General features: G+C 48.6%; 1 protein-coding gene across 1 annotated transcript in view; it reads left to right on the forward strand.

Annotated features, from left to right (window-relative positions):
• DDX46 (DEAD-box helicase 46) overlaps nt 1–24462 on the forward strand; it is a 42190-nt gene extending 17728 nt beyond the window's left edge. The window contains exons 13-23 of the mRNA XM_038740375.1: nt 859–941; nt 4053–4217; nt 6942–7104; nt 8494–8687; nt 10323–10460; nt 11360–11509; nt 13257–13433; nt 14386–14604; nt 15136–15280; nt 21371–21444; nt 22898–24462. Of these exons, the coding sequence (XP_038596303.1) occupies nt 859–941; nt 4053–4217; nt 6942–7104; nt 8494–8687; nt 10323–10460; nt 11360–11509; nt 13257–13433; nt 14386–14604; nt 15136–15280; nt 21371–21444; nt 22898–22945 (1556 nt within the window). The 3' untranslated portion in view covers nt 22946–24462. The remainder of the gene's footprint in view (nt 1–858; nt 942–4052; nt 4218–6941; nt 7105–8493; nt 8688–10322; nt 10461–11359; nt 11510–13256; nt 13434–14385; nt 14605–15135; nt 15281–21370; nt 21445–22897) is intronic.
• The last annotated feature ends 2055 nt before the right edge of the window (nt 24463–26517 follow it).

Here is a 26517-nt window from a genome sequence, read left to right on the forward strand (position 1 = left end):
CCAATTCTTTTCTTTACTTTGATGTTGCACTGCTTCACTTTCCTTCTGAAATGCGACTTGATTGATTTGCCTTTCCTTTATTTTATTCCTTTGTCACCTTCTGGATCTTCTTTAATCACTATCCCGCAAATGCCTTTTATTTGCAAGCTGATGGGTAAAACCATTTGCTTCTGTTGAAATCCTCGGTCGATAGATCCTTAAGGAAAGATTGCCCTTTTTCCACTCCTTCCTCTCGCACTGGCTGTGAAGCCCATTTTGTGTACCTACATCTAAGTCAACCAAATGGGTCTGATGAGGATCTTAGGCGGTCTCTTGCAGAAAGTGTTTTTATGTTTGTATTCCATATAATGGGATGTAGCAGTTTCTGGTGAATGTTCAGTAATAGCGGTAGATGGTTTATAAATCTGTGGAGATATGTGCGGGCTACAGAATGAAGGGAGGTTTTCTGCCTTCCACACATACGCTGTAATCTCTAATATGTTTTTTCCTAGGTGATGCTGTCAGATAATGGCTGATGTGGCTCGATGCTTCCTCTCAGTCTTAGTTTTATGATGTGTTTTGGAGAGGGCTGTTTTCTGAATTTTACAGGTTCTTCAGGCCCTATGATGGTATGCAAGAGCAGTTTGAAAAAAAATACAGGGCCTCAGTGTACCCGTTGCCAGAATGTTTTGACCATTCGATTAAGACCCGCTCGTCAGAGCGCTCAGTTGTTGTTTGTTTTAAAGATACCCACTCCAGTCAGTTTAGCTCCCTTTCTTAGTTTTTAAAATTCCTCGGAGGGGAAAATGACTGTGGACTAACCCCCTTTCTCCCCCCCGACCCCATCCCCTTGTTTTCTATTCTCTCTCCTTGTTCTAGGCCGGGTGACAAACCTTCGCAGGGTGACGTACGTTGTCCTGGATGAAGCAGACAGGATGTTTGACATGGGTTTTGAGCCACAGGTAATTGACCACCAGATACTCTCGAACTTGAATAGCAGTCCCCCTCTCCCCCAATTGGCTAAGTGCTGACTGTGTGTAGATTACTGCACTCGACGCTGAGAAAAATGACACAGGTTAGGCAGGATCCCTGGCCCTTCAGGGGCTCCCAGTGGGAAAATATGGCGGGGAAGGGATTGGCTGCGGGACACAGTAGGAAAAACGAATGTTCGGTAACCTGAAAGACCACATAAATGTACTGTATCTGACGAGTCCAGTGGTAAAGGGGTCGTGTCGCGGCCTTCCAAAATTTTGGAGGTTGCGTGCCGCTGTAATCAGTCAGTCCCAGTGGTATTTATTGAGCACCTGCTGCTGTGTGCGGAGCACTGTACTAAGCGCTTGGGAGAATGCAATATAACTGAGTCGGTAGACATGTGCCCTGCCCACAAGGAGTTTACAGCCTTAGAGGGGAAGACAGTCATTTAAAGAAATTACTGGTACGTACCTGAGTGCTGTGGGGCTGAAGGTGGGGTGAGTTGAAAGGGTACAGATTCAAGTTCAAGGGTGATGCAGAAGGGAGAGGGAGTAGGGGAAATGAGAACTTAGTTGGGGAAGGCCTCTTGGAGGAGATATGATTTTAATAAGGCTTTAAAGGTGGGGAGAGTGACAGTCTGTCGGAGGAGAGTGACAGTCTGTCGGATATGAAGCTCCTCACCATCACCTTTAAAGCAATCACTTTACCCTTCATATCCGGCAGACAGTTACTCTCCCCCCACTTCAAAGACTTACTGAAGGCACAGCTCCTTCAAGAGACCTTCCCTGACTAAACCCCCATTTCCTTCTCCCCCACTCCGTCCATCCTTATTATTTCCTCGTCCATGCCGTTGCCCTCGCCAGTTGTTCCAGACGTTTCACTCTCTTCTCAAACCCCCGTCCCCCTGCCTCCCCCAGCCCTTGCCCCTAATGACCTGACCACCTTCTTTATTGAGAAAATTGAAACCGTCAGATATGATCTTCCTAAAGTCTCCCCTGCCCCTCCCTAGTCCCTCCCCTTCTTCAAGTCTCCCATCTTTCCCAGAAGTAGCTTAAGAACCCGGGAACTGTTAGAAAGGTGATTTTCCTGACAGAGCCCTTCATTTCCCCTGTCCACCCTCCCCTCTGCACTGACCATTCACTTGGCTATGTTACTTTGATACTTAATCCTAGTCCCGTGGTATTTATGTAAATATTCTTATAATCTACTGTTTCCTCTAACCATAATCTATTTTAATGTCTTTCTCCCCTTTTGGGCAGAGGTTCTCTCTACCTATTGTGTTGCATTGTACGTTCTCAAGTGCTTAGTATAGTGCTCTGTGACAAAATAAGTGCCCGGTAAATGCCATTTATTCATTCAATTGTATTTATTGAGCGCTTACTGTGTGCAGAGCACTGTACTAAGCGCTTGGGAAGTACAAGTTGGCAACATATAGAGACGGTCCCTACCCAGCAACGGGTTCACAGTCTAGAAGGAATACCACTGATTAACTGATTGCTTCTTGGAGGACTTAGGATCCCAGGACATCACTGAAGCTGGAGAGAGTTGACCGAAGTATTTGTAGATTTGATTTAATGATTGAAAGTGGTAAATCAGTCGTATTCATTGAGCACTTACTGTGTGCCGAGCACTGTAGTAAGCGCTTGGGAGAATACAATATAACAGTTAGTCATGATACTTGCCCATAAGGAGCTCGCAGTCTAGAGATATAAAGACAAGGAGCAACACTATCCATGAATTTTTCATAAGTTCTTAATACTATTGGACATCCCCATAAAGCACTGGACAAAGCTATACCACAGTCTTGTCATTCTGGTTACAAATTTTGCTAAATACTGTGGCTAATTGGGATTTCCTCAATTCAGAGGATGTTTTGCAACATTGGATGCAAAATATCCAATGCAGGAAGCCTTCCCAGACTGAGCCCCCTCCTTCCTCTCCCCCTCCCCATCCCCCCTGCCCTACCTCTTTCCTCTCCCTACAGCACCTGTATATAATAATAATGGCATTTATTAAGCGCTTACTATGTGCAAAGCACTGTTCTAACAGATTTATTACTCTATTTCACTTGTACATGTTTACCATTTGATTTATTTTATTTTGTTATTATGTTTTGTTTGGTTGTCTGTCTCCCCCTTCTAGACTGTGAGCCCGCTGTTGGGTAGGGACCGTCTCTATATGTTGCCGACTTGTACTTCCCAAGCGCTTAGTACAGTGCTTTGCACAAAGTAAGTGCTCAATAAATACGATTAAATGAACGAATGCGTGCGGGTGGGTGGACAGTTGACTTTCTGGGAAGGTTTGGGGACGGGGGATGGACTCCTCTCCGCCCTTTGATTCCGTCTTTGCAAACCGATAATCTCTCCTGACCTTCCTGCCATCCAGCCTTTTGGGTAGCACTCTGAAATGATTAAACTGTCCTTGTGCTCTCCATCATATTTTCTGCAGCCTGAGGACAACGCAGACTGTAGCTTCTGGCGTTAGGCCAGACTCTTCAAGGTGAAAGGAATGAATGGCAACTGAATCTTTAAAAGTTTAACGGAAGTCCCGTTTTTAAGTGGGAGGGGAATTGCCAGATGGGAATTGCCAATTGGGAATATGAGATGACATGCACGTATTCTTTGTATTTCCAGGAGAGTGAGTCATTTCCTGGGTTTTAAGAGGAACCTACTATTTAATTCATGAGCAGATTTTATTTTCATTGAATTTCCGAAAATCATGGGAAGCGTTCATTAGTGAAAGTGTAAGAAAGCAGAGTTAACCAAAGTCCGGTACCTGCCGTGGGAAGAGGGGAAGCCCGAATCAAATGGGAGCGCAGAAGGCAGCTGTTTTCTCAGAGACGGATAGCGACCAGGACGGGAAACCGCAAGAAGGGCCCATCTTCAGCTGGTCTTTTTTGAGCTGATTGTCCCTGGCCCTGGGCTGTCCGAAGTAGTGAGGTTGAAAATGTGCAGCCAAATCAGGGTGTCACCAGGCGAAGCACAGGAAATCCTGAACCAACCTCTCCGGGCGTGCGAACAGGATATCTCACCCAGAGTTCCTGGGAAGGCGCGGACCGTGACATAGCCATCACCGCATCACCTCTACCCTGTCTTCTCCAGGTCATGCGCATCGTGGACAACGTCCGGCCCGATCGCCAGACCGTCATGTTTTCGGCCACGTTCCCCAGGGCCATGGAGGCTCTGGCTCGCCGCATCCTGAACAAGCCCGTGGAGGTGCAGGTCGGCGGGAGGAGCGTGGTTTGCTCCGATGTTGAGCAGCAGGTGGTAAGTGACCGCTCTGGGGCTGTGCATGGCGGCTGGTCTCCCCTGGGCGGGACACTACAAGAGGCGGTACGGGTCCTGGGGGAATACCTCTATCCCCGATTGTGATGGAAATTAGGGATAGGGGATTTATAAGCAACCAGCTGAATGACTTTTGAGCCCCAAAATTATCCGCCGCCTTTCTTCTGTGGGCACTCAGGGGCGGGCCACCGTGTTCGGGCAAGTTCTCCCCTTTCAGCTCCTGGTGTGCGTACTTAAACGGGATGGTTCTGGAGGAGTTTCAGTACGGGAAAGTGGGTAGCAGTCTCTTGAAAATCTAGCCAGTCGGTTTTAAAAAAGAGCCTTGTTCTCTTTGGCCCAGCCCAAACCCTGGAAGACTGAGTTTGGATCCCGGCCTGGTTTTGCCTCCTGGGGCACTGCAGTTGTCTCTCGGGGTTCTCCGGATCTTCTGTCTTCCCTCTTTGTGGAGGAAAGGGGAGCGAGCCTGGGGCCCTCAGCCAAATTAGGGAAAAAGGAGTCAGGATTAGGCCGGGCTCAGGGCAAGGGAGTTTGACGGAGAGGGCCCAAAGTGTTCATAAATGCAGCAGATGGAGTACCTAGTTCTAAGGCAAAAGATTGGGTACCGCTGCCAAACCTTCAGAGTCCAGGGCTCCCAGAATCACCTTCAGGAATAACATCTTCCCCTTCGGTGAATCAGGAGCGACAGATCGATGGAGACCAGTTCGGCAGAGTTGGTTTGGGCTCAGGCCAGCCCAAGCTGCTTCTTTTGATTTGCCTAGTAGGCTCCCATCCCGACAACTGCCCTGACTGCTCTGCTTATATAGCAAGGGACTCGGCCAGCCTTCCTTGCTGTCGTGGGCCGGGGCCACCTTGCTACAGTTCCTAGAACAAGAAGCCAGAGGAGCCCTTCACCGATCCAGGCATTGGAAAGGAAAAAAGGAACAAAGGAAAAAAAAATCCATCCAGATTCTAAAAGGGAACACTGTTCAAAGAGTCCTGATACTCGGATTAAACCCGTCTAACGTAACAGTTTTCATCGCAGATTCAGTTGAAAAGAATGCCACCAAGTAAATTCAAGTAGAGATTTCAAATCACAGGCTCAAATTTAGACCAGACTTTGTCACCAAACCCCCACCTTTCTAACCTACCTTCCCATCAGCTTATTTAGGTGATAGGGCCTTCTTCCCATGTGGAGCCTGCTTCTAAGACCTGGAGTAAGAAGCCTCCACTCCACCAGCACCAGGAGAAAAGAGAAAGGTTTTTGCCTCTCCCCCCCTTCCCTCAGCCCTCTCTAAGAGAAATCTGGGAGCTAAACCCCATCCGGGACCATCCCTTCCGAAAGGGAATGAATCCGCCCCTTTGCCTCCTAGGAGACGTAGTCTCTCCTGTCCTTCCCTGCAGTCCCCTTGCTGACTTGGATGTCGTGGAACCCCGCAGCTCTCGCCAGAGAGACTGGCGGCTGCCACTTGCCACTTTTGTCAGTCCCACGGGAATAAGAGGTGTAAGTCTCGTAAACTACTTCCGTGGATTATGAATTTGGGAAAGCAAGGCTAACCTGGCACACCTAGACCACCTAACCCAAGTATGCCACCGCTTCCAGCTGCCCGTCTAGCTGGCTGCCGCCAAGGGAAGCGATCAATCGGAGGCCTGGGGCTGGTAGTAGCCTGGAGCCAGAGGCAAACAGAATAATAATAATAATAATAATAATGTCATATATTAAGCCCTTACTATATGCAAAGCACTGTTCTAAGCGCTGTAGAGGTTACAGGGTGATCAGGTTGTCCCACGGGGGGCTCACAGTCTTAATCCCCATTTTACAGATGAGGGAACTGAGGCCTAGAGAAGTTAAGTGACTTGCCCAAAGTCATACAGCTGACAGTTGGCGGAGCAGGGATTTGAACCCACGACCTCTGACTCCCAAGCCCGTGCTCTTTCCCCTGAGCCACGCTGGTTTTAGGATGTTTCTGTGCCCATCTCCGGACCCAGAGAAATTGTCTCCATCTTCAAACAGTGTAAAGATGGGTGAGAGTACCTTCATAAGATCAGTCAATCAATGGTATTTATCGAACGCTGCCTGTGCAAAGCGCTAATCATTTTCCTTGTTCTCTGGCTGAAAAAGTAGCCATTTTCCATCAGTAGCATTTATCGGACACCTGTTGTATGCAGGGCAGTGTCCGGAGCATCTAGGCAAGTACCAAAGAGTTCAGAAACACTGCTCTGAAAGAGCCCAAGGTGTGACAGGGAGATAGATCTTTAAGTAAATAAGTTGAGACGTATTAGGGTGTGTAAAGTAAATGCAGCAGGGGGGCGGTTAGACTTTTTGGGGGGTGATGTCTCTCTTCACAGAGAAATCGTCCAGTATATCGTCCTGTATGTGGTACACCCAGAGCACCTAGAACACGGGGTTTGTATTCTTGCAGAGCCCCGAGTTAAGGAAAACTTAGGCCGTTCCAGTCGCTGGGCTCACATGCTCCTGGGGAAACGCCATTTATCCTGCTTCCCCAGTGCACCAGCTCCAAACGGGCTGGCCTCGTCGGGTGACCGTCCCCCAGTATCCCACGGTGTTCTAGCCAGCAGGCGGAGTGACCCCGCACGTTTCGAAGGGGCCGAATGCGTCGGGAAGTCATCGAGGGCGATCCCTTTGCCGGAAATTTAGATCGAGCGGACAGAACGGCGTGTTTTCAGGAAGCGGTCCCACTGTTCATACGGTGTTCTTGGTGTGTTTAGATTGTGATAGAAGAAGAGAACAAATTCTTGAAGTTGCTTGAACTGCTGGGCCACTACCAGGAGTCGGGATCGGTCATCATCTTTGTAGATAAGCAGGAACATGCCGACGGGCTGCTGAAAGACTTGATGAGAGCCTCTTATCCCTGCATGTCCCTACATGGAGGTAACGCGCGTTTACGTGGAGACATTTGGTTGGGGCTCAGGTTGCTTCTCGAAATCCTCTTCACTTGTTGGCTGCTCCTCTCAGGAGTGACCAGCATCAGCACTGCCTGCTCACTCTCCGGTAAGATTGGCAGAAGCGAGAGGAGTCGGGGGCTGTCGGCCTGAGATGAGCTGGCTGGCTCGGAAGACTGACAGATAGCAGCCTGGACACCGGCTTCATTTCAGAGGAAAATCAGTCGATGAGCTCCGTAGAAGCCAGTTTTTTAAAGCCGAATCCCCAGGGATTTTTTTTTTCCAACCTGTATGGTTTATCCATGTTCAGCTGATGCACGCTTTAAGCTGGGGGTGGCTTTTTTTTAAAAAAAATAGTATTCGTTCCACACTGTGTGTCAAGCACTGGGGGTAGGTACAGTTTAATCAGGTCAGACGCAGTCCCTGTCCCACATTGGAATCACAGTTTGGATCCCAACAGTTGAATCCGCAGCGGAAGCTGAGGCACAGAGAAGTCAAGGTCACAAAGCAGACAAGTGGCAGAGCTGGAATCAGTCCAGATCATTCACCTCCCAGGCCCGCGTTCCTTCCCCTAGGCCACGCTGCTCCCCTGAGATGGTGCAGTGGGTCTGCGGGTTTGGCGGTTGTCGAGGCTTGTGGATCTCGGGTAACTTCGGGGAGCGGGGGCCGTGATGTGGAAGAAAGGGGAGGGAAAGGGAGGAGGCAGTGCCCAGCCCAGATGGCTGCAGCCTCATTTTCTGCCCGCCCCACGGGTGCTGGATAGGAGGGCAAGCCAGCAATGGCAGTGGCGGGTGGGGGATGTTGAAGGCGTGCAGGGGAAGGCCAAGAAGAGGGAATAATAATAATTGTGGTATTTGTTAAGTGCTTACTGTGAGCCAAGCCCTGTACTAAGCTCTGCTAAACTCAGCTAAATCAGGTTGGACACAGCCCCTGTCCCACATGGGGCTCACAGTCTCAGTCCTCATTTTACAGATGCGGTAAGTGTGGCTCACAGAAGTAAAGTGACTTGCCCAAGGTCCCACGGCAGACATGTGGTGGAGCCGGGATTAGAACCCCTGACCTTCCGACTCCCAGGCCCGAGCTGTAACAGGATGTACTGGCAAGGATTCTGCCCGGGTGTGGATTCCAACACGGTGCCTTACTGCTTCCTGCTTTTCTCCCCCGACTATGTTTCTCAAGTCCCCTACTTCCCGAAAATCCCAGACGGGGAATGACTGGTGTTTCTGGAGTTTGCCCTGAGTGTTCCGTTCCAACTGTTAAAATCGTGCTGGGCCAGGCCCCTGTTTTGCGGAGACCTGGGCCTGTCGGATGAATCCCGAGGCGGGGTCCCCGTGCCTGCCGGTGGGCTTTACAAGCAGGCCGCCTGGTTCGTTTGCAGGCATCGACCAGTACGACCGGGATAGCATAATCAACGACTTCAAGAGCGGGACGTGCAAACTTCTGGTGGCCACCTCTGTGGCCGCCCGCGGGCTGGATGTGAAGCACCTCATCCTGGTGGTCAATTACAGCTGCCCCAATCACTACGAGGACTACGTGCACCGCGCAGGCCGCACCGGGAGAGCGGGCAACAAAGTAAAGAGGATGGATTTTCTTTTTCGCACCCCTTCTCTAATTTCTGCGTAACACCAAGAGTCTGAGGAAGTGGTTGGGGAGGGGCCTGGTCCTGATTTCCAGGAAGCTTAAAGCAAATCAGTTAGTCAGTGGTATTTACTGAGCACTTACTATGTGCAGAGCACTGTACTAAATGCTTGGAGGAGTCCATTATGACAGTGTTAATGTTGTGCATCTAGCTTTACTTCTGTTTATTCTGATGACTTGACTCCTGTCCACTTGTTCTGTTTTGTTGTCTGTCTTCCCCTTCTAGATTGTGAGCCCATTGTTGGGTAGGGACCGTCTCTCTACGTTGCCAACTTGTACTTGTACAAGCCTTCCCAAGCGCTTAGTACAGTGCTCTGCACACAGTAAGCGCTCAATAAATACGATTGAGTGAATGAATGAATTAGCAGACACGGTCCCTGCCCGCAGCGAGCTTACGGTCCAGAGCAAATAGAAGAATTCTTCTACTTGCGTGTCCTCAGAAAGGCCACAAAACTCCTTGAGGTCAAGGAGTATGTCTTTCACATCTGGGGCCCCAACCCCAGAGAATCCATAATAGTATGATGCCACCCTTAGGGAATTTGGCAGTTTATTATATTCTTACTATGTACCAAGTCCTGGTATCGGGACATGGGAATCATATAGGACGCAGTCCCCCTCTCACACGAGACTCACAGTCTAAAGTGGGGAAAGCAGAGAGCTAATCCCCATTTTGCGGTCGAGGAAACGGCGGCCCAGAGTGAAGTGGCTTGCCCAAGGCCGTGTAGCAGGCCAGCGGGAGGATCTGGGATTGGAACCTGTGCCTCCTGACGCCCCCCTCCCCAGTCCCGTACTCTTTCCACTCGACCACGTTGCCACGGTCGGTCAGTCACTCAGTTAAGTGCAGATCGTGGCACTGCATCGAAGCCTGGAATTGAGTCTTGAGTCGCAGAGGACGGGCAGTGGACCGGGGTGTCGGGTGACCCGAACGAGGACTTTGCCCAGAGGCCACACCTGCAGCAGACTGTGGTCAGGGTAGACTTGGTTCCAGAGTTAGACTTGGCTCCGTCCACCACTCTGCATTAAGGACAGTCACAACCACACAAGTCTTGGCAGGAAAGGACCGGGTAGCTCAGAAGAAAATTTCCTGGCAGACTCATCCCATATAGTGTTTCTTGTCCCACCCTGCCAGAATGGAGACTGGAATTTCCCCCAAGCTGCAGATTGAATTTTATTCCAGACTTTGGGGTTTGGCTAGTCCCACGACCGGGGGCCGTCGTTTGCAGCTACAATGTAGTAGTAGTAGTATTATTTAAGTGCTTCCTTGTGCAGAGCACTGTTCTAAGCACTAGGAGAGAATGCTCAGGCGGTCCCTGCCTGTCGGGGGCTCACATTGTAAGAGTATAAGTGGAGAGAAGGGACTAGAAGACTGACACATCTGGAATGGTGAACAGTGCTGTGCACATAGTAAGTGCTTAATAAATGCCATTATTATTGTTATTGTTGTTACAGCACAACACAAATACACAAAATAAAACCCAAATCAGTTGGGTGCTGTGGCCAGAGGAGCAGAATTTCAGGCCCCAACACTGTCCGGTAGGTATTTATGTCCTGTTCCCCCTCTTCCCCCAGGGCCACGCTTTCACTTTCATCACCGAGGACCAAGCGCGATACGCTGGGGACATAATAAAAGCTCTGGAATTGTCCGGGACTGCCGTGCCGGCCGACCTGGAGAAACTGTGGAGTGACTTCAAAGACCAGCAGAAAGCCGTGAGTGACCTCCCCTCCCTTCTCTCCCTCCCCTCTTAGCTTGTCCAAGCCACTGGAAACAGCCATCCCATCTTGTCCCTAGGAACGGGGGAGTCCGTCTGGGCCACCTGAATGGAAAAGGTAGCGACCGTCCTCTCTGGGCCCCGTTGGATCAGCCGGTTCTAGGATCCTCAGGGATTAAGGAGGGACAGTCAGGTTACTGTATTGGATCCAATCACTTTATGAAAAATACTCTGTCTGTCAAAATAGTCTGTCGAAATTGAATTTCGTGTTTTAAAGAACTCATGTAGTAAAGGGCATTTAGCTGTCCCGATTTTGGGTTATGTGAGCTATTGAATGCTTGTCGTTATGGCTGTTTTATGATTGAATGCCAGTTCTGGGCCAAAACCCACTCAGCAAATACCCACTCAAAGCCATCCTGTCCATGTTCTCCATTTCACCTTGCTCCTGGCTCCCTTTCCCAAATGACTGCATCATGGTTGATTGCACTTTAGAGGAGTTGAAGTTGCTTATTCCTGCTCGCACTGTTTTGCCTCCCCCTTCTTTTTTCGTGGTATTTGTTAAGTGCTTACTATGTGCCAGGCACTGTCGTAAGCACCGGGAAACATACAAGGTAATCAGGTTGGACACAGTCCATGTTCCACAAGGGGCTCACAGTCTTAATCCCTATTTCACAGAGGAAAACTGAGGCTCAGAGAAGTGAAGTGACTTGCCCAAGGTCACATAGCAGACAAGTGGCCGAACAGGGATTGCAGCCCAGGTCCTTCTGATTCCTAGGTCCGTGCTCTTTCCAGTGGGCCACGATGCTTCCTATCTCCCTTGGATAAAGTTGATTTAATTTGCATCTGATTGAAGCTGTATTACTGATGTGCATGTGGGTTTTTTTTTATTTTTCCTAGGAGGGTAAGACCATTAAGAAGAGTAGTGGATTTTCTGGAAAAGGGTTCAAATTTGATGAAACAGAGCAGGCCCTAGCCAATGAGAGGAAGAAGTTGCAGAAAGCGGCGTTGGGTCTGCAGGATTCCGACGATGAAGACACCGCTGTCGACGTAAGTATTCTGGCCCCCACCCGCACTCTCGCCGGAATGGACTCCAAAGCAGCACAACCCGTCACGCCCTGTCCCATCCTTCCAGGTTCTCACTGGCGGAGAGACTTCCCCTCCAAACCTTGGCCAGGTCTCTCTCCACTCCGTGAGTGGGCCGGTGTTTGTTCAGGCCAGGGCATCTTGCATGGGCACAAGCCCAGCGTAGCAGGTGTCTTAGGGTTGGAGCCCCAGAGTCCAGCGGTTTGGTTCTGAGGGGGTTGCATTCACCTCTAGGAAGGCTCGGCACGTGGAGTCTCCTCCTGGCTTCCCTCAGGTGGTCTGTCCTTGAACGCAGCTTGGAAACGCAGGGCCACAGAAATACCTTTTATCTCGAGGGTAGGGAGCGTGGGGCTTTCCAGCGCTTAGAACAGTGCTGTGCACTTGTTTAACAAATGCCATCGTTATTATTATTATTTTAAAAAACAAGTAATTCAGAGGACAGAGTGGCTCATGATCTGGTTTTATTTGATCTTGTTTAAAATTTGGCCAACCATCTGGTTTGCTTTAAGGCCCCCCAATTTCTTTGAGCTTTGATTTTTATGATATAATAACGATTTGGGTATTTAAGCGCTTACTATGTGTCAGGCACTGTACTAAGCGCTGGGGTGAATACCAGCAAATCGGGTTGGACACGGTCCCTGTCCCACATGGGGCCCACAGTCTCAATCTCCATTTTGCAGATGAGGTAACTGAGGCACAGAGAAGTAAAGCAACTTGCCCAAGGCCACACAGCAGACAAGTGGCGGAGCAGGGATTAGAACCCGTGACGTTCCGACTCCCGGGCCCGCTACGCCTTGTTACCTTCCCGTACGTGACCCGATCCCAGGTGCTAACTAATGCTGCAGCTTGCTGGTGCAGAGCACCTGCGTGGCCAGCGCTTCTTTAGAAACTGGGTGAATGGTTGACCGACCAAACCCTCCCCATCCCGGCACACCCGGTGATGTTCCAGCCCTCCGCTCCAGATCCGCGGGTTCCTGATTCCACGTAAAACGTAGCAGTGCCCACACCTTGACTTTGTGGTGAGGGCTGGTAGTGGGGTGAGAAGAACGATGGCTCTCGCACACGAGACGAACAAAAACTGACCCCGGGTTGCCAGTTACCCCAGGAAACCCCCGGCCCACTGCACTGGGGAGAAGGGCAGGCCCCCTCGGTCTCCCAAAGAGGTATTTCACTTATTTAAAAATAACCCAACTGTCCCGATAACACATTACAAATTACAAGTTGAAGGCAGCAGAGATACTGACTGTCCTTCAGTTGACTTACGGCGATGTGACGCATTTAGGATGGTGGAGTACATCCGCGCGAGAGACCGTTTTGGAAATGAAAATGTTAAGAAAAACCGCACAAAGACAGTGTTTTCATAATAGAAGGCTTTTTGGCTTTTTTTCCACATTTAAACCCTAATTTTTAAGTTTAAGAGTTAGAAATGTTTCCCAGAGAATCCGCTATAACCCGAAGAATCCATTCTCCAATTCCTTACAAACCTGAATAAGCAATGCACTCATCTTTCCACATTTAAACCCTAATTTTTAAGTTTAGTTGAGTCAGAAACGTTTCCCAGAGAATCCGCTATAACCCGAAGAATCCGTTCTCCAATTCCTTACAAGCCTGAATAAGCAATGCACTCATCTTTCCGAGTAAGAGAGCAATCCTGCAAATCTGATTCCGGTGGGCTGGTTTGTGATTTGGCTTCGTGTGCCTCCCGTTTCAGATTGACGAGCAGATCGAGAGCATGTTCAACTCCAAGAAGAGGGTGAAGGACATGGCAGCTCCGGGAACATCAAGCGTTCCCGTCCCCACCGCTGGGAACGCGGAAAAGCTGGAAATTGCCAAGAGGCTGGCTCTCCGTATCAATGCCCAGAAGAATTTGGGGGCTGAGGCTCAGGTATTACGTATTTATTCCATGGCTCAACCTAGACATCACATTCAGCAGTTAAGTTGAGTTCGTTCTCTCTCTCTTTGTCTCTCTCTCAAAGCGGGGAGTTAACATGAGCCTCATGTAACAAAGCACCCAGCTACAGAACCTCTAGCGAAGCCTGGAGGGTTTTCCCTTTTGGGTTTTCTAATTGAGGTTCTACTGCTACCACTAATCTGCTCTAAGTACCCTCGCTGCAGTTGGGTTCACTCGTGTAACGGATTCCACCCGACAGATGTTGCCAGGGCCCGCAGAGAACCCAAGTACTGTCTCTGAAATTTCCTAAAAAACGTATTTCTCTTGGGTGGTTCCGTTGTTATGTGTTATTATTAATAATAATAATGGTGATGGTAATGAACTCCAATGGTACTATCGAAGGATTTGTTTTGAAATGTTGAGAAGGTTCCAACAGAGTGCAAGAGAGTCGTTTACCAGTAAGGTGCTGGGCTTGTGGTGTGGAAGTGTTTTGATATGGGTTTTGAGTCTAATCAGGAGATATCAATCTCAGTCCAGCCACCGAAGGCACACGCAGATTTGGGAAAGGTCCATGCCTCGTGACCGACGGGAGAAGTAAATCCACAGACGGTTGGGGCCGTCGAAACCGTCCGACAAAGTCATAGTGCTTCTCAGTTAAATTCCAGAAAGTTAACTGAGGCAGTAAACTGGCTGGGAGGAGACTCACTGACATGAGTTGAGATTTTCTGGAGAGCTTACCTAGCAAAGTCCACACTGTACTAAACACGAGGGAGCCAGAACAGACCCCCAAAACACATCGTTGCCTACCCCTGGGGGGAGAGTATCATTCTGGGCTCCGCCTGGAGTGGTGGGACACAAGCCGAATTTTCGGCAGGGTCTTCTGGCCCGATCTTTGCCCCTGCTCGTGATTTGAGGATAGGTTTTTTGGGGGTTTTTTTCCAAATTGCAGGACGTGATGCAGCAGGCCACAAATGCCATTTTACGAGGGGGCACCATTCTGGCACCCACTGTATCTGCAAAAACCATCGCAGAGCAACTTGCGGAGAAGATCAACGCCAAGCTCAATTATGTGCCTATAGACAAGCAAGAGGAAGAGAAGCAGGACGGCGGACAGAACGAATCATTCAAGAGATACGAAGAAGAATTAGAGATCAATGACTTCCCACAGGCAAGTAGCAACTTCCTTTCGCCCTGGGAGAATAGGTACCACGTAGAGACCATTTTCTTCTGGGTGCCTCGTTCAGCGTCCCCATGGTCGTGATTAAGCCCACACCAGGGATTTCACTTCTCTCTCCCCCCCATTCCTCATCCCTGCCAGATCCAGACAAGAGCCTTGTTGTGCCTGGTGTGCCTGGCAGCTTTTCTGCCTTAAGTAGCTCAGGGTTTATAAGGCCTTCAGGTGCCTTCCCAATTTCTTCCCCCAAACCTCCCTTTCTGTCTACAGTGGAGTATTTCTGTCACCGGTTCACTTGCTAGCCAGACCAAAGGAATTTGGGTGAGAAAATGACAGAGAGTGTTTTAAATACACTTGCGGGGTGCTATGTGTGAATAGGAAACGACTGTGTTACTTAAGAGGTCCATTTGTGTCGTGTGGTTCTCCCAAGCTGCTTTGGCGTAGGATGTGATGAAAGGTTGCATTGTGTGGCCGCTCTTTTCCCTGCGCTTAAATTAATGGGCCTCTCCTAATTCTCTTCCGCAGACTGCGAGGTGGAAAGTTACGTCCAAGGAGGCTCTGCAGAGAATCAGTGAATATTCAGAAGCTGCTATTACAATCAGAGGGACATATTTTCCTCCTGGCAAAGAGCCCAAGGAAGGAGAACGAAAAATTTACCTGGCAATTGAAAGTAAGTACTGCAGGGAATACTCCCTGGCGGGGAGACTCCCCCGGTGGTACGGGGTCAGAGCTGGGGAGTGAGGAGTCGGGAATTCTGTGCTTCCTGACCTGCTTTGCCCTCTGTGATGTTGCCACGGACAAATTATGACTTCCTCCTGCTTCACGGCTCCCTTCCTGCCTTGAGGAGATTGTGCTCGTTTGGGAAACCAGTTGAGATTTTCACGCCTAAGCAGTGGTGATATAAAGGCAATCTGGTATTTATCGAGGTCTTACTCTCAGCAGAGGGCTGTGCTAAACTCTCAGGAGAGTTCAAGGGACTAGGTAGACCCAAACCCTGCTCTCCAGGAGCTTGCACATGCGGGGGAGGCAACCAAGCCTAAGGAGGTGACATACAGCTGGGGACCAGTTTCTGGTCAAGTTTGGTCTCAAAGATAAATGTTGGAAGCTTCCGTTCTGTCCAGCAGTCTAGGGGTCGGGATTGCTGGTTCCATCAAGTGGAACACCTCTGCCGATCCCGTCACGGTTATAGAACAGAAAGAATCGTGTTCCCCTCCCACTCTGGAAAACTTGTCAGATGGGTCAGACAAGGGACTCGCACTTCTTAAAACATAAAGATTTTCAAATCAGTCAACCTTCTTTATCGAGCACCGTACTAAGCACTTGAGAAAGTACAGTGGAACAGAATCGCTAAACACGTTACCTGCCCACAATGAGCTTAAACTCCAGAGCGGGAGATGGACATTAATGTAAATAAATTACGTACTTAAGCGCTGTGGGATTGAAGGAGGGGTGAATAAAGAGTGCAAATTCAACAAGAGTGTCACAGAAGGGAGTAGGAGAAGAGGAAATGAGGGCTTAGTCAGGAGAGGCCTCTTGGAGGAGTTGTGCCTTTGAGTTGAAGGTGGGAGGGTGATCATCTGTCGGATATGAAGAGGGAGGGCGTTCCAGGCCAGAGGCGTGACTTGGGTGAGGGGTCGGCAGCGAGATAGATGAGCTCAAGATACAGTGAATTAGGTTGGCACTTAAGGAGCCAAATGTGCAGGCTGAGAGCAAAGTGCAAAACTCAGCAGCTGAGTTGGCCGTAAACACTGAAAGGCATCTTGAGCTCCTTCCAAGGGGAGCCAGTGGGCTTTCTCCTTAGGAGCACCTTTCGGTCCTCTTCAAAAGGCGATCCCAAATGGGTAGCCGGAACTTGGGCTGGGGCCTTCAGGGGGTGGAGTAGCAGGGCACCCGGCCCTCGAAACAGACGCAGAGACCAAGGCACAACAAGGAAATGGTAGAAGCACAACACAGAGCAGGGCAAAGCCTGTGGGGAGGAAAAAGCCCGCTCAGACCCTTTCCTGGCTGGAAAGCACTTAGTACAGTGCTTTGCACACAGTGAGCGCTCAATAAGTACAATTAAATAAATGAATGGGCCCTTCCTAGACAAGGGCAGGACAGGTGCAACTTAATTGATGGGAGCATGTGTTTCTGGCACCGAGAGAGATTTGGGAGGCATTGAAAGTGTGTGGCCAGAAGGGGCAAGACTTGTTTACTGGTCAGGGTTGGGATTTAACTGGGAACAGGAGACCAAGTTCGGTGAATATTAAATCTGCCCTAGGCTTCATCCTTTTCCCAGGGGAGTTGGCACCGTTTAGAGGGCCCATTTTCTGTGATTATCCTTAGCCCCTTAAGAGCATCGCTCAAGGGCACATTGTCTCTCTCTCTGTCTCTCTCTTTCTCTGTCTCTCTCCCCCCCCCCCCCCCACCCCATTTGAGAGTCAGAAGGAGAGGGTGTTATCCCTCAACCCCCAGGGCAGTTCCAACAGCCTGCTACTTAGCAATTTAAAATGGCAGAGGGCCCTGATGGGGCGTGGATTTGACTAATGTCAGGATTTGGACTCTGGTAGTCAGTTCACAAGGGTTTTTCTCAGATGTGACCTGAGAGAGGCAGGCAGAGAGGGAATGTGTTCTAAGGTGTCGTGACTTTTCCCTGGGTGTCTCTTTGCTTTTCCCTTTTTAACCTGGGTTTAGAAGGTGACACCTCAGCAGGGTTTTCTTTGAAGACCCAAGAGTCTCCAAGGTGCAAAGCACCGATACTTGAACATACTTTCATTCATTCATTCAATCGTGTTTATCGAGCACTTACTGTGTGCAGAACACTGTACTAAGCGCTTGGGAAGTACAAGTTGGCAACATATAGAGACGGTCCCTATCCAACAACGGGCTCACAGTCTAGAAGGGGGAGACAGACAACAAAACAAAACATGTGGACAGGGGTCAAGTCTTCAGAACAAACAGAATTAAAGCTAAATGCACATCATTGACAAAATAAGCAGAATAGTAGATATGTACAAGTAAGGTAGAGTAATAAATCTGTACAAACATATATACAGGTGCTGTGGGGAGGGGAAGGAGGTAGGGCGGGGGGATGGGGAGGAGGAGAGGAAAAAGGGGGCTCAATCTGGGGAGGCCTCTTGGAGGAGGTGAGCTTTCAGTGGGGCTTTGTAGGGAGGAAGAGAGCTAGCTTGGCGGATGTGTGGAGGGAGGGCATTCCAGGCCAGGGGGAGGACGTGGGCCGGGGGTCGACGGCAGGACAGGCGAGAACGCGGTACAGTGACACGATGGCTGGCTGATGTCGTTGAGAGCGGGTAGATTGGTTTAAAAGAGAAGCAGTGTGGCCTACTTGGGGTCAGAGGTCCCGGGTTCTACTCCCTGGCTCAGCCACTTGCCTGCTGAGACCTTGAGGAAGTCACTTAAGCTCCCTGGGCCTCAGCCTCCTCATCTGTAAAGTGGGGATTAAATACCTGTTCTCCCTAACCCTTAGACTGCGTCCCAGGTGAGACAGGGACTGTGTCCAATTCTGATTGTTGTGTGTGTCCACCCCAGGCTTAGAATGGTGTTCGGCCTGTAGTAAGCGCTTAAATACAATTATTATTATAATTTTTACGGTAAGCTGGGCTGATAGGCAATTCTTTCCTGTTACGTTTTAGTAACAATTATAGACATTTTAGGCACATTGTTTAAAAGTATAATAATCTAAAAATGATGATCAAAAACCGACCTAATTGCATATATAATGCCGGTTTATGTTTAGAGCTTTCTAGGAGGAAGAGAATTTGGCACACGGGATGCAAGAGCAAATAATTTCAGTCCTTTTCTGGCACGCAGTCGTGCTCTCATCTGGTGTTACCTTAATAGTTCTCCGTTGCTTCTTGGTGTGAAAATGACAGGAGGAAGCTTGTGAAATGGAGCTAGCAGAAGCTTTCAAGTAGCACTTTCCCTCTTTTAAATCAGTCCCGGAAGATGCTTCCAGTCTAAAAATACTGGCTGGGAATTTTCTCTTGAGTGCTTTTTTATTGCCCGCGAAATGGAAGTGAGGTGCTGTGCTGGAGCCGTATATAATACAGACAGCTGTGCCGGCTTCGCTGCTCTGTCCGCCTGCTTCCCCCGCTTCCCAGGTCTCGCCTCGAGGCCGCCATGGCTGGGTTGGCTTGTTCTGACTTGACTCAGACCTCCAGGAACTTGAGTGACAACCGCCGTGGTGGTGTGCTGCCTGTGAAAGCCTGCCTAGCCTAGCCTGGCTCAGCCCCTGGGCCCCCTGGCCTCTTTGGACACGGAGCCTTCCGTGTCTCCGTAAACCCGGGGGCTCTCCCTCCGGACCGGGAGAAGGGCCAGGGATGGCGGCGTTTGCTCCCGCAGCGGTGCGGTCGATTCTTCAAGGGGAGGGTGTAGGAGCTGTGCCAGAGCCGCGGCGGCCAGTGGGGAACACGGGGGGGGTCTTTTGCCTAAGCGGAGGAACAGAGTCACGTACCGAGTGTCCAAAATGGGTCCAGGAAAATGAGACTTGACACTGGAGCTACAGCAGGCTCTGTTGGCGTCCGGGTTACCAAAACCGGGCCCTCCTTTAGCATCGGAGGGCAAAAACTACCATTCTGGGGGGTTTTGATAGGCTCCTCGGTTCAATATGTCCATTCTTGGTTGAGTGGGTTTTGAAGCCTCCAAGTCAGCCGTAACCAAAACGGTAGCCAGGGCCCCACACGTCCTTCTCCTGTTACCCATCCGTCTGTCCGCCCGCCCCCGCATCCAGCAACCCTGGGAGCAAGTGGCACCAGTTCAGTGAGCAGAGTTGAGTTCATCGGCTGCGTCCTGGCAGACCCTCGCCCCCTGGCAGAGAGCTCCTTTCTGCCGAAAGACCCAGAGACTAAGAACCCGAGACCCCCGGCTGACATTTGACCCTGCACTCGGGCCGGCATTTGACCTCCCGCGGTTCACATGCATGCACGCCATCCAGAGGGGAGCCATGTTGGTCACTTCTTGCCCCGCCCTCAGCGTCCCCCGCCAAAGCTCAGTCTGTCCCAAACCCGTGGCGTGGTCGTTTAAATTGGACTCTCCCCACCTAAAAATCTTCCTCTTTGCCACTGCCCATGGCTGGTTGCTGTGGCGAGGGCATGGGTCAAACTCCAATTCCATCCCGCCAGGGTGTCTAGTCCATTTCTAATTGGTGCCAGCAAGTCTGTTTCAGTATTGTCTCAAGGATCCCTGCTCTTTACGCACAGTCCTTTCAGGTTCTCCTAGTCCTGGTCCCCATCAGGGGCATCTCAGCACTGACCCTCTCTTTCACCCAGCAAATACGAACCCTCCTTTCTCACCCCTGCCCCACTGAGCCATTTTAGCCCTCTATTTGACCTGATTTTTGGATCAAGCTCAGACGCTCCTCTCCGCGACATCAAGAGCATTTATTCATTCAGTCGTATTTATTGAGCGCTTACTGTGTGCAGAGCACTGTACTAAGCGCTTGGGAAGTACAAGTCGGCAACATATAAAGACGGTCCCTACCTCACAGTCTAGAAGTCCCCCTTCTAGACAGACAACAAAATAAAACATGTAGACAGGTGTCAAAGTCGTCTGGACAAATAGAATTAGAACGTACTGTGTGCGGAACACTATACTACCTGCTGGGAAATATACACGAGGGGTTAGATGTGGCCCGTGCCCTTGAGTGATGAGAAATTGCCAGGTATGTAGGTAAAAGATGAAGATCATTATTTTCAAGGATGGTGGGTGGCATTTGGGCATTTGTTATTCACCCTACCCTCAGCCCCACAGCACTTACAGGTATGTATCTCTAGATTATATGTCATAAATTATTTATATTAATGTCTGACTCACCCTGTGGACTGTAAGCTCCTTTGGGCAGGGAAAATGTCTACCAACTCTGTTACATTGTACTCTCCCAAGCCCTCAGTACAGTGCTCTGCATACAGTGAGCGCTCAGTAAGTATCATTTATTGATTGGTTGGGGGAGGGAGGGAGTCTGAGTTTTTCTGCAACAAAATGTTTTAATTTAAAACATGTCTTTCCCTTAATGAAGAATCTATCCCAGTCACCTTAGAGGCTCACAGTCATTCTCTCTTTCCCTCCCTCAGTCATTTTCTGACCCTTTTTGGACTGAAGTCCTGAGTTCCGTTATTGTATCATCACCCTTCGTGGGTGTTTTCGTCCTCCTTGGATTTCCATCGCGTCGGTTTCCAACCTGCAAGCACCTGAGTTCAGCTCCCTCCTGTTCCATGTCGAGACTTTCTTGACATTAGGGCAGGGAGCCTACCCTTTCCCCATCTGCCTGGCATCGGAGCAGACTTCAAGGCCTTTGACCCCCAGATGTGGTGCTGGTGGCCGGAAAGAGCCGGTTCAAAACGGCTTTTGCGGGTCCTGCCCCTGGATAGCGGAGGGCCGGGCGCTGGCTGCGGGGTCTTACGGTCGCCGCCGTCTTTGATGCCCCTCTTTGACCTCACCCCACCCACTGGTGCTCTCTCTCCCGATCCATACGCGCTGGCTGTGACTGTTGTTACGATCTGCAGAAACAGAGGTCGGGGAAAAGGCCTGCTCTTTGAAGAGCCCGTCTCCTGAGAGGGTCGGAGCATGCTGACCATGCTAATGCTATATTCATGAGAAGGGCCCTGCTCTGTGGCTGCCACTCGAACAACCAACCTTGAAAGATTTTCCTGGCCGACTCCTGAAAGTGGCCTTCGCTGTTCGCTCCCTGGCCGGTAACATAGGTAAACATCCTGTGGGATGCTAGTAATATGTGTTTTCTTTCCCCTCCCCAACCCCCCCCCAGGTGCCAATGAACTGGCAGTGCAGAAAGCTAAGGCAGAAATAACCAGGCTTATAAAAGAAGAACTGATCCGGCTGGTAAGTAAAAGCGTGTGGGGCTTTTTGTTTTCTGCTGAGTTCAGAAAAGCCCATCCCCTTGAAGGCAGCCTCCCGTGGCGGGACCTTGACACCAGTTCCGAGGATCTGTTCTTAGATCCTTCAACCCAAAGGTGTATCGCACTATTAAAAGTGTGAAGCAGCGTGGCCTCGTGGAAAAAACTTGGGCCTGGGACGGCCCGGTTTCTCATGACTTTGGGCAAATCATTTCACTTCCTCTGTGCCTCAGTTACTTCAGTTGTAAAATGGGGATGAAGACTGTGAGCCTCAAGTGGGACATGGACTATGTCCAACCTGAGTAGCGTGCATCTACCCCAGTGCTGAGAACAGTGCCTGACACTTAACAGATACTGTAAAACAGAGTAAGCGCTTAACAAATACCACTTAAAAACAAACAAAAAAGCAAAACATCCTTAGGAAGTTAAAGACTGGAAAGAAGATAAGTGCTTAGTACAGTGCCTGGGACATTATCCTGTCTTCTGCTGTGGAGTCCTCTCCAACCTAGTGCCTCATGCATGATAGGTGCTTAACAAGTGTCATTAAAAAAAATAAAGAGATCAGACAGTTGCGAGGAAGGAAGTTCAGTGGGACCATGGGGAAGTCATTTACTTTGGCCTTCCTTTTCCTCATCTCTAAATAATAATAATAGTTATTATAATGGCATTTGTTAAGCACTTACTGTGTGCAAAGCACTGTTCTAAGTGCTGGGGGGGATACAAGGTGATCAGGTTGTCCCACGGGCTCACAGTCGTAATCCCCATTTTACAGATGAGGTAACTGAGGCTCAGAGAAGTTAAGTGACTTGCCCAAAGTCACACAGCTGACAAGTGGTGGATCCGGGACCACCATGACCTTTGGCTCCCAAGCCCATGCCCTTTCCCCTGAGCCACGCTTTTTCTCTAAAATGTTGACTGATTACTGTTCACCTTCTCCCTTAGACTGTAATCTCCTTGGGGACAGGGACTGTATCCAGTCTGATTAACTTTAATCGGCCCCAGCACTAACAAATACTGCCGGTTTTAATTTATTTGGAAGAGAGGGTGAATTGGTACCCTGCCACAGGTTCAGTGACACTATGGTGAAACACACAAAAAAAGCCCCGCTCCCAACTATGTCTCAGCATCTTGGCGGGACTAGAAATTACAGAACTAAAAACGGCAGAGTGGAGCAGAGTGAATATCGGAAAATGACAAGCTGTTGAAAGATTTAACCTTTTTCTGCCTCCAGTCAGGGAGACGGTTTCCCTGACAGTGCCTAAAAAGTCCTAGAAATGCGTTTTCTGAAAAAGGCTCAAGAAATCACCATTCATTCCTTTACTAGATTTGGGCTTCCAGTTAAGTCAGCTTTAAGGAAAAGTGAAGAGCTTTATTGCGAAAATGTTTGTAACTGAGGGTTTGGGGAAGATCTATAATTTATCCTTCTCTTTTTATTGCAGCAAAATTCATACCAACCAACCAACAAAGGAAGATACAAAGTTTTGTGAACACCTGGAAATACCTGATTCCCAGTTGCTGATATGTGAAACCTTGTGGCTTCTATTGTCTTTGCAGTTTACACTCTTGTAAATTAAGATTTTTTTTTATTTTGTCGCTGTTTTTTTTATACAGGAAACAGTATTTGCTAAAGAAATCTTCATTCAGTCCCTTAGACTTAGCAGTTTTAAAGCCAATCATTTTGCAGACTGATTTCATCTACAGTAAAATTTATATTCTTTCGACTCTAAAAATGTTGAATAAACAGATTTTAATTCTTCTGGCAGATTCCACTATAAGTTACAACTCTGGGCTTTCCGTTCAAATCAATAAAGTACACTTGCATCTTTGATTTATCAACAAGGACATTTTGATTATCTCCTAGCAAAAAAGATACAATTCCCTTGTCTGGTTTCCCCTATTTTCAGGGTAAATCTCATGGAAATAAATGGAGCATCCAAGAGGACTGGAGATGAGAATTTTATCCTAGAACAAGTAGGATTTGGATTCAAAATCCTTCTTTTAACCTTTTATCATAGCAAATGGGTAATAACGGAACAACTTGGTGTTTTTATAAATCAAACATTTTTTGTAGCATAAAAATATATAGGTTTTTGTTTTTCTCCCGCCCTTCCCCTTTGCTTTTCTTTACATTTCGAGGGATTTCAGGATGCCATTCCAAGGACTTAGCTTTCCCCAAGAGTAAATCTGTAGCAATCCTTTTGTGGTTTGTTTGTTTGCTTTTTTCTTTTCTTCTGATTTCCCCAGACAAGCTATCTCTCAGCTTGGGCTGGTGGGGAGCAAACCCTACTTGTTTCTTTGGGACAGTCCTGGCACTTTTTGACACCGCTGCTTATATTTGCTCTCCCAGGAGTGGGAACCTCCGGTCCCTTCTCAGCTTGTGGCATTTTTCCCTTTGAAGATTTATCTGGATTGCCCACTGGGTATCTAGAAATGGGAGAGTTAACAGGAGAATGCCACTTTTACGGAACATTTTACTTTGCTCATGTAAAATCCTTTTTGAGGGCTTTGTTGCCTTGACTTCCTTGCCTTCAGAACAATTTTAAAGATAAAAAACACCTCACAGCTCTTGAGTTTTTAACTGGTAAGCATTTCTAGCTTACTAGCATTTCTAGTGTTGAAGGGGTTTTTTATTTTTAGGGTTTTTTTGTGGGGGTGGAGGGTTAATTTGAAAAGTGAAAAAGAATCCTGGAAATAAATTGGTTTTCCATCACACATATGCTTTCCTGGGTGGAGCCAGAAGAGGCACATGCAAAATGCAAGACATCTGTGACTAACCCAACTGAAAATGAGGCCATTTCAAACTTTGATGTCTTAAGACTTCCTTTCCCAGTTATTTATTTGCTTATCTTCTTCCACCTGTGTGAGTTTGGGTTCTCTTTTGACAGCTGAGACATTGCCACACAGGGCATTGGGAGAATTGAGGCTTTCAGCCAGGATGGGTTACTTTTGGAGGGTTCAGACATTTCTATCATGTTTATGGCATTTCCTGTCTTCAGACTTTGGGTTGCGAATTATCGGGAGAAGTCATTGTAAAGAATGGCCACTGTAAGGAAAACAAACTGTTACTTTGTCATTTCCAGCTGCACAGGGACAGTTCGGTTCTTAGAAATTGGATGTACAGCCTTTAACTTGTTTTTTTTTTAAACACAGTATCAATATTTGTTAATATGTTTTTTCTAAATTCCTCCCAAAATAAAAATTAAAACAAACTTGAAAGTGTAGCTTCTCAAAACCATCTTTTATTCAGATGTTTTCCACTCTGCTTTGCCTTTATCATTTAAAGGGCGTTTGCTGGCCGTCCAGCTCCTGGTCAAGCCACTGATATTTCTGGTCTGGGAGCTCTTGGGTGAGGTAGAGATGGGGAGGAGGAGGCCTGGAGAGAATGCAGCCCTCCCACCCCCAAGGCCCGAGGGTTTATAATAATAATGGCATTTATTAAGCGCTTACTATGTGCAAAGCACTGCTGTGCTGAGGTGGAGTGAGGAGGGCGTGTGTGAGAGAGTGCGGTGTGTGTGTGTTTCCGCGTGGGCTTTTGCACACATGGCATATGGTCCAGTCACATGATGGAAAGGAATTCACTTCTCTTTTGATTATTTTTCTTGACCCAAATAGGGTTCCAGCTTATAGAGTTCATGGTTTGAAGGCTCGATTTTCAGTAAAGTTCTGACATCTAATTAACCCTGGCGTGAGGGTTTTTTTAAAAAAAATAGCACTGATGGAAATATCTAGTAAAATACAAACAAAAAATTAAATTTGTTTTTGTCCAAAAATTCAGGTACTAAACGTTTTCTGAAGAAAAACTTTCTAAATTGAGCCATTATCTATGGAATTCTTACACAAATAGTGCCAATATAGCTCTCCAGTTAGCAGACCTTTAGCTGAGCCTTCCAAGTGTCCTCACCTTGATAATGAGCCTCAGTGGTGTGTGAAAATACCTGGCATTTCAGAGGTAGAATAGCCCCACCTCTTTGGGGAGATGATGATAATGATGGCATTTTTTAAGCGCTTACTACGTGCAAAGCACTGTTCTAACCGCTGGGGAGATTACTAGGTGATCAGGTTGTCCCGTGGAGGGCTCACAGTCTTAATCCCCATTTTACAGATGAGGTACACCGAGGCACAGAGACTTGTCCGAAATCACACGGCTGACGGTGGGGCCGGGATTTGAACCCCTGACCTCTGACTCCAAAGCCCGTGCTCTTTCCACGGAGCCACGCGGCTTCTCGGATCCTTGGAACGGAAGAGAACTATTGAACGTTCCCTACAGTATTTAGATATATGCAAGCTCGGGATCCCACCTGGAGAGTTTCCAGTACTCCGCCAGGATCGGCTATGGCAGGGGAGAGTCAAGCAGAGGCCTACCCATTCCATCCCTAGCTTGGCCAGTGGCTAGTGAGTGGAAGGCAACCTGCTACAAGCCAAAACTGACCTGTGCTGGGCGGCAGCGGCAATGAGAGAGAGAGTCGAAGGCAGAGACTCCAAGTTTACCGCACTGAAGGAGGCAATGGTAAGCCACTTCCATATTTTTCCCAAGAAAACTCTATGGATCACTACCAGAATGATTGCAGATGGAGGTGGGGCGTTCTGGGGAGATGTTTCCATGGAGTCGCTATGGGTCGGAAACAACTCGACAGCATAAGACAAAACAAGAAGAGAGAGTGTGAGGGCTGTCACGCCCTTGCCTAGCAAATGAAAATTCAAGCCTGAACACAAATGCGGATAGTTTTCAGGCAAAGTGGGAGGGAACCCTTCCATGTAAGAGTTAACATCCTTAACAATGCTCCAATAATGTGGGGAGAAAAGGGAGGAATGAAAGGTTAGTTGCTAGGACAAAGAAGACGTGAGGATGTCATCATACCTGTATGTCAATCACTTCAAAGTATCTTTAAGGTTACAGTGTCTTTGTGGCTTTGAAAGGCTGCCTGGCATTAGAGATCCCCATGCTGAATATTTCAGTTGCTCCGTGGACACAAAATGAAGACCTGTTTCTCAAAAATGATGCCAACTGGTCATTTGGATAAACGACATGGCCTTGGTTAGCTTGGAGTCTCGTGCTGAT

This window comes from Tachyglossus aculeatus, chromosome X1 (assembly GCF_015852505.1).
Source record: "Tachyglossus aculeatus isolate mTacAcu1 chromosome X1, mTacAcu1.pri, whole genome shotgun sequence".
Taxonomy (NCBI): Eukaryota; Metazoa; Chordata; class Mammalia; order Monotremata; family Tachyglossidae; genus Tachyglossus; species Tachyglossus aculeatus.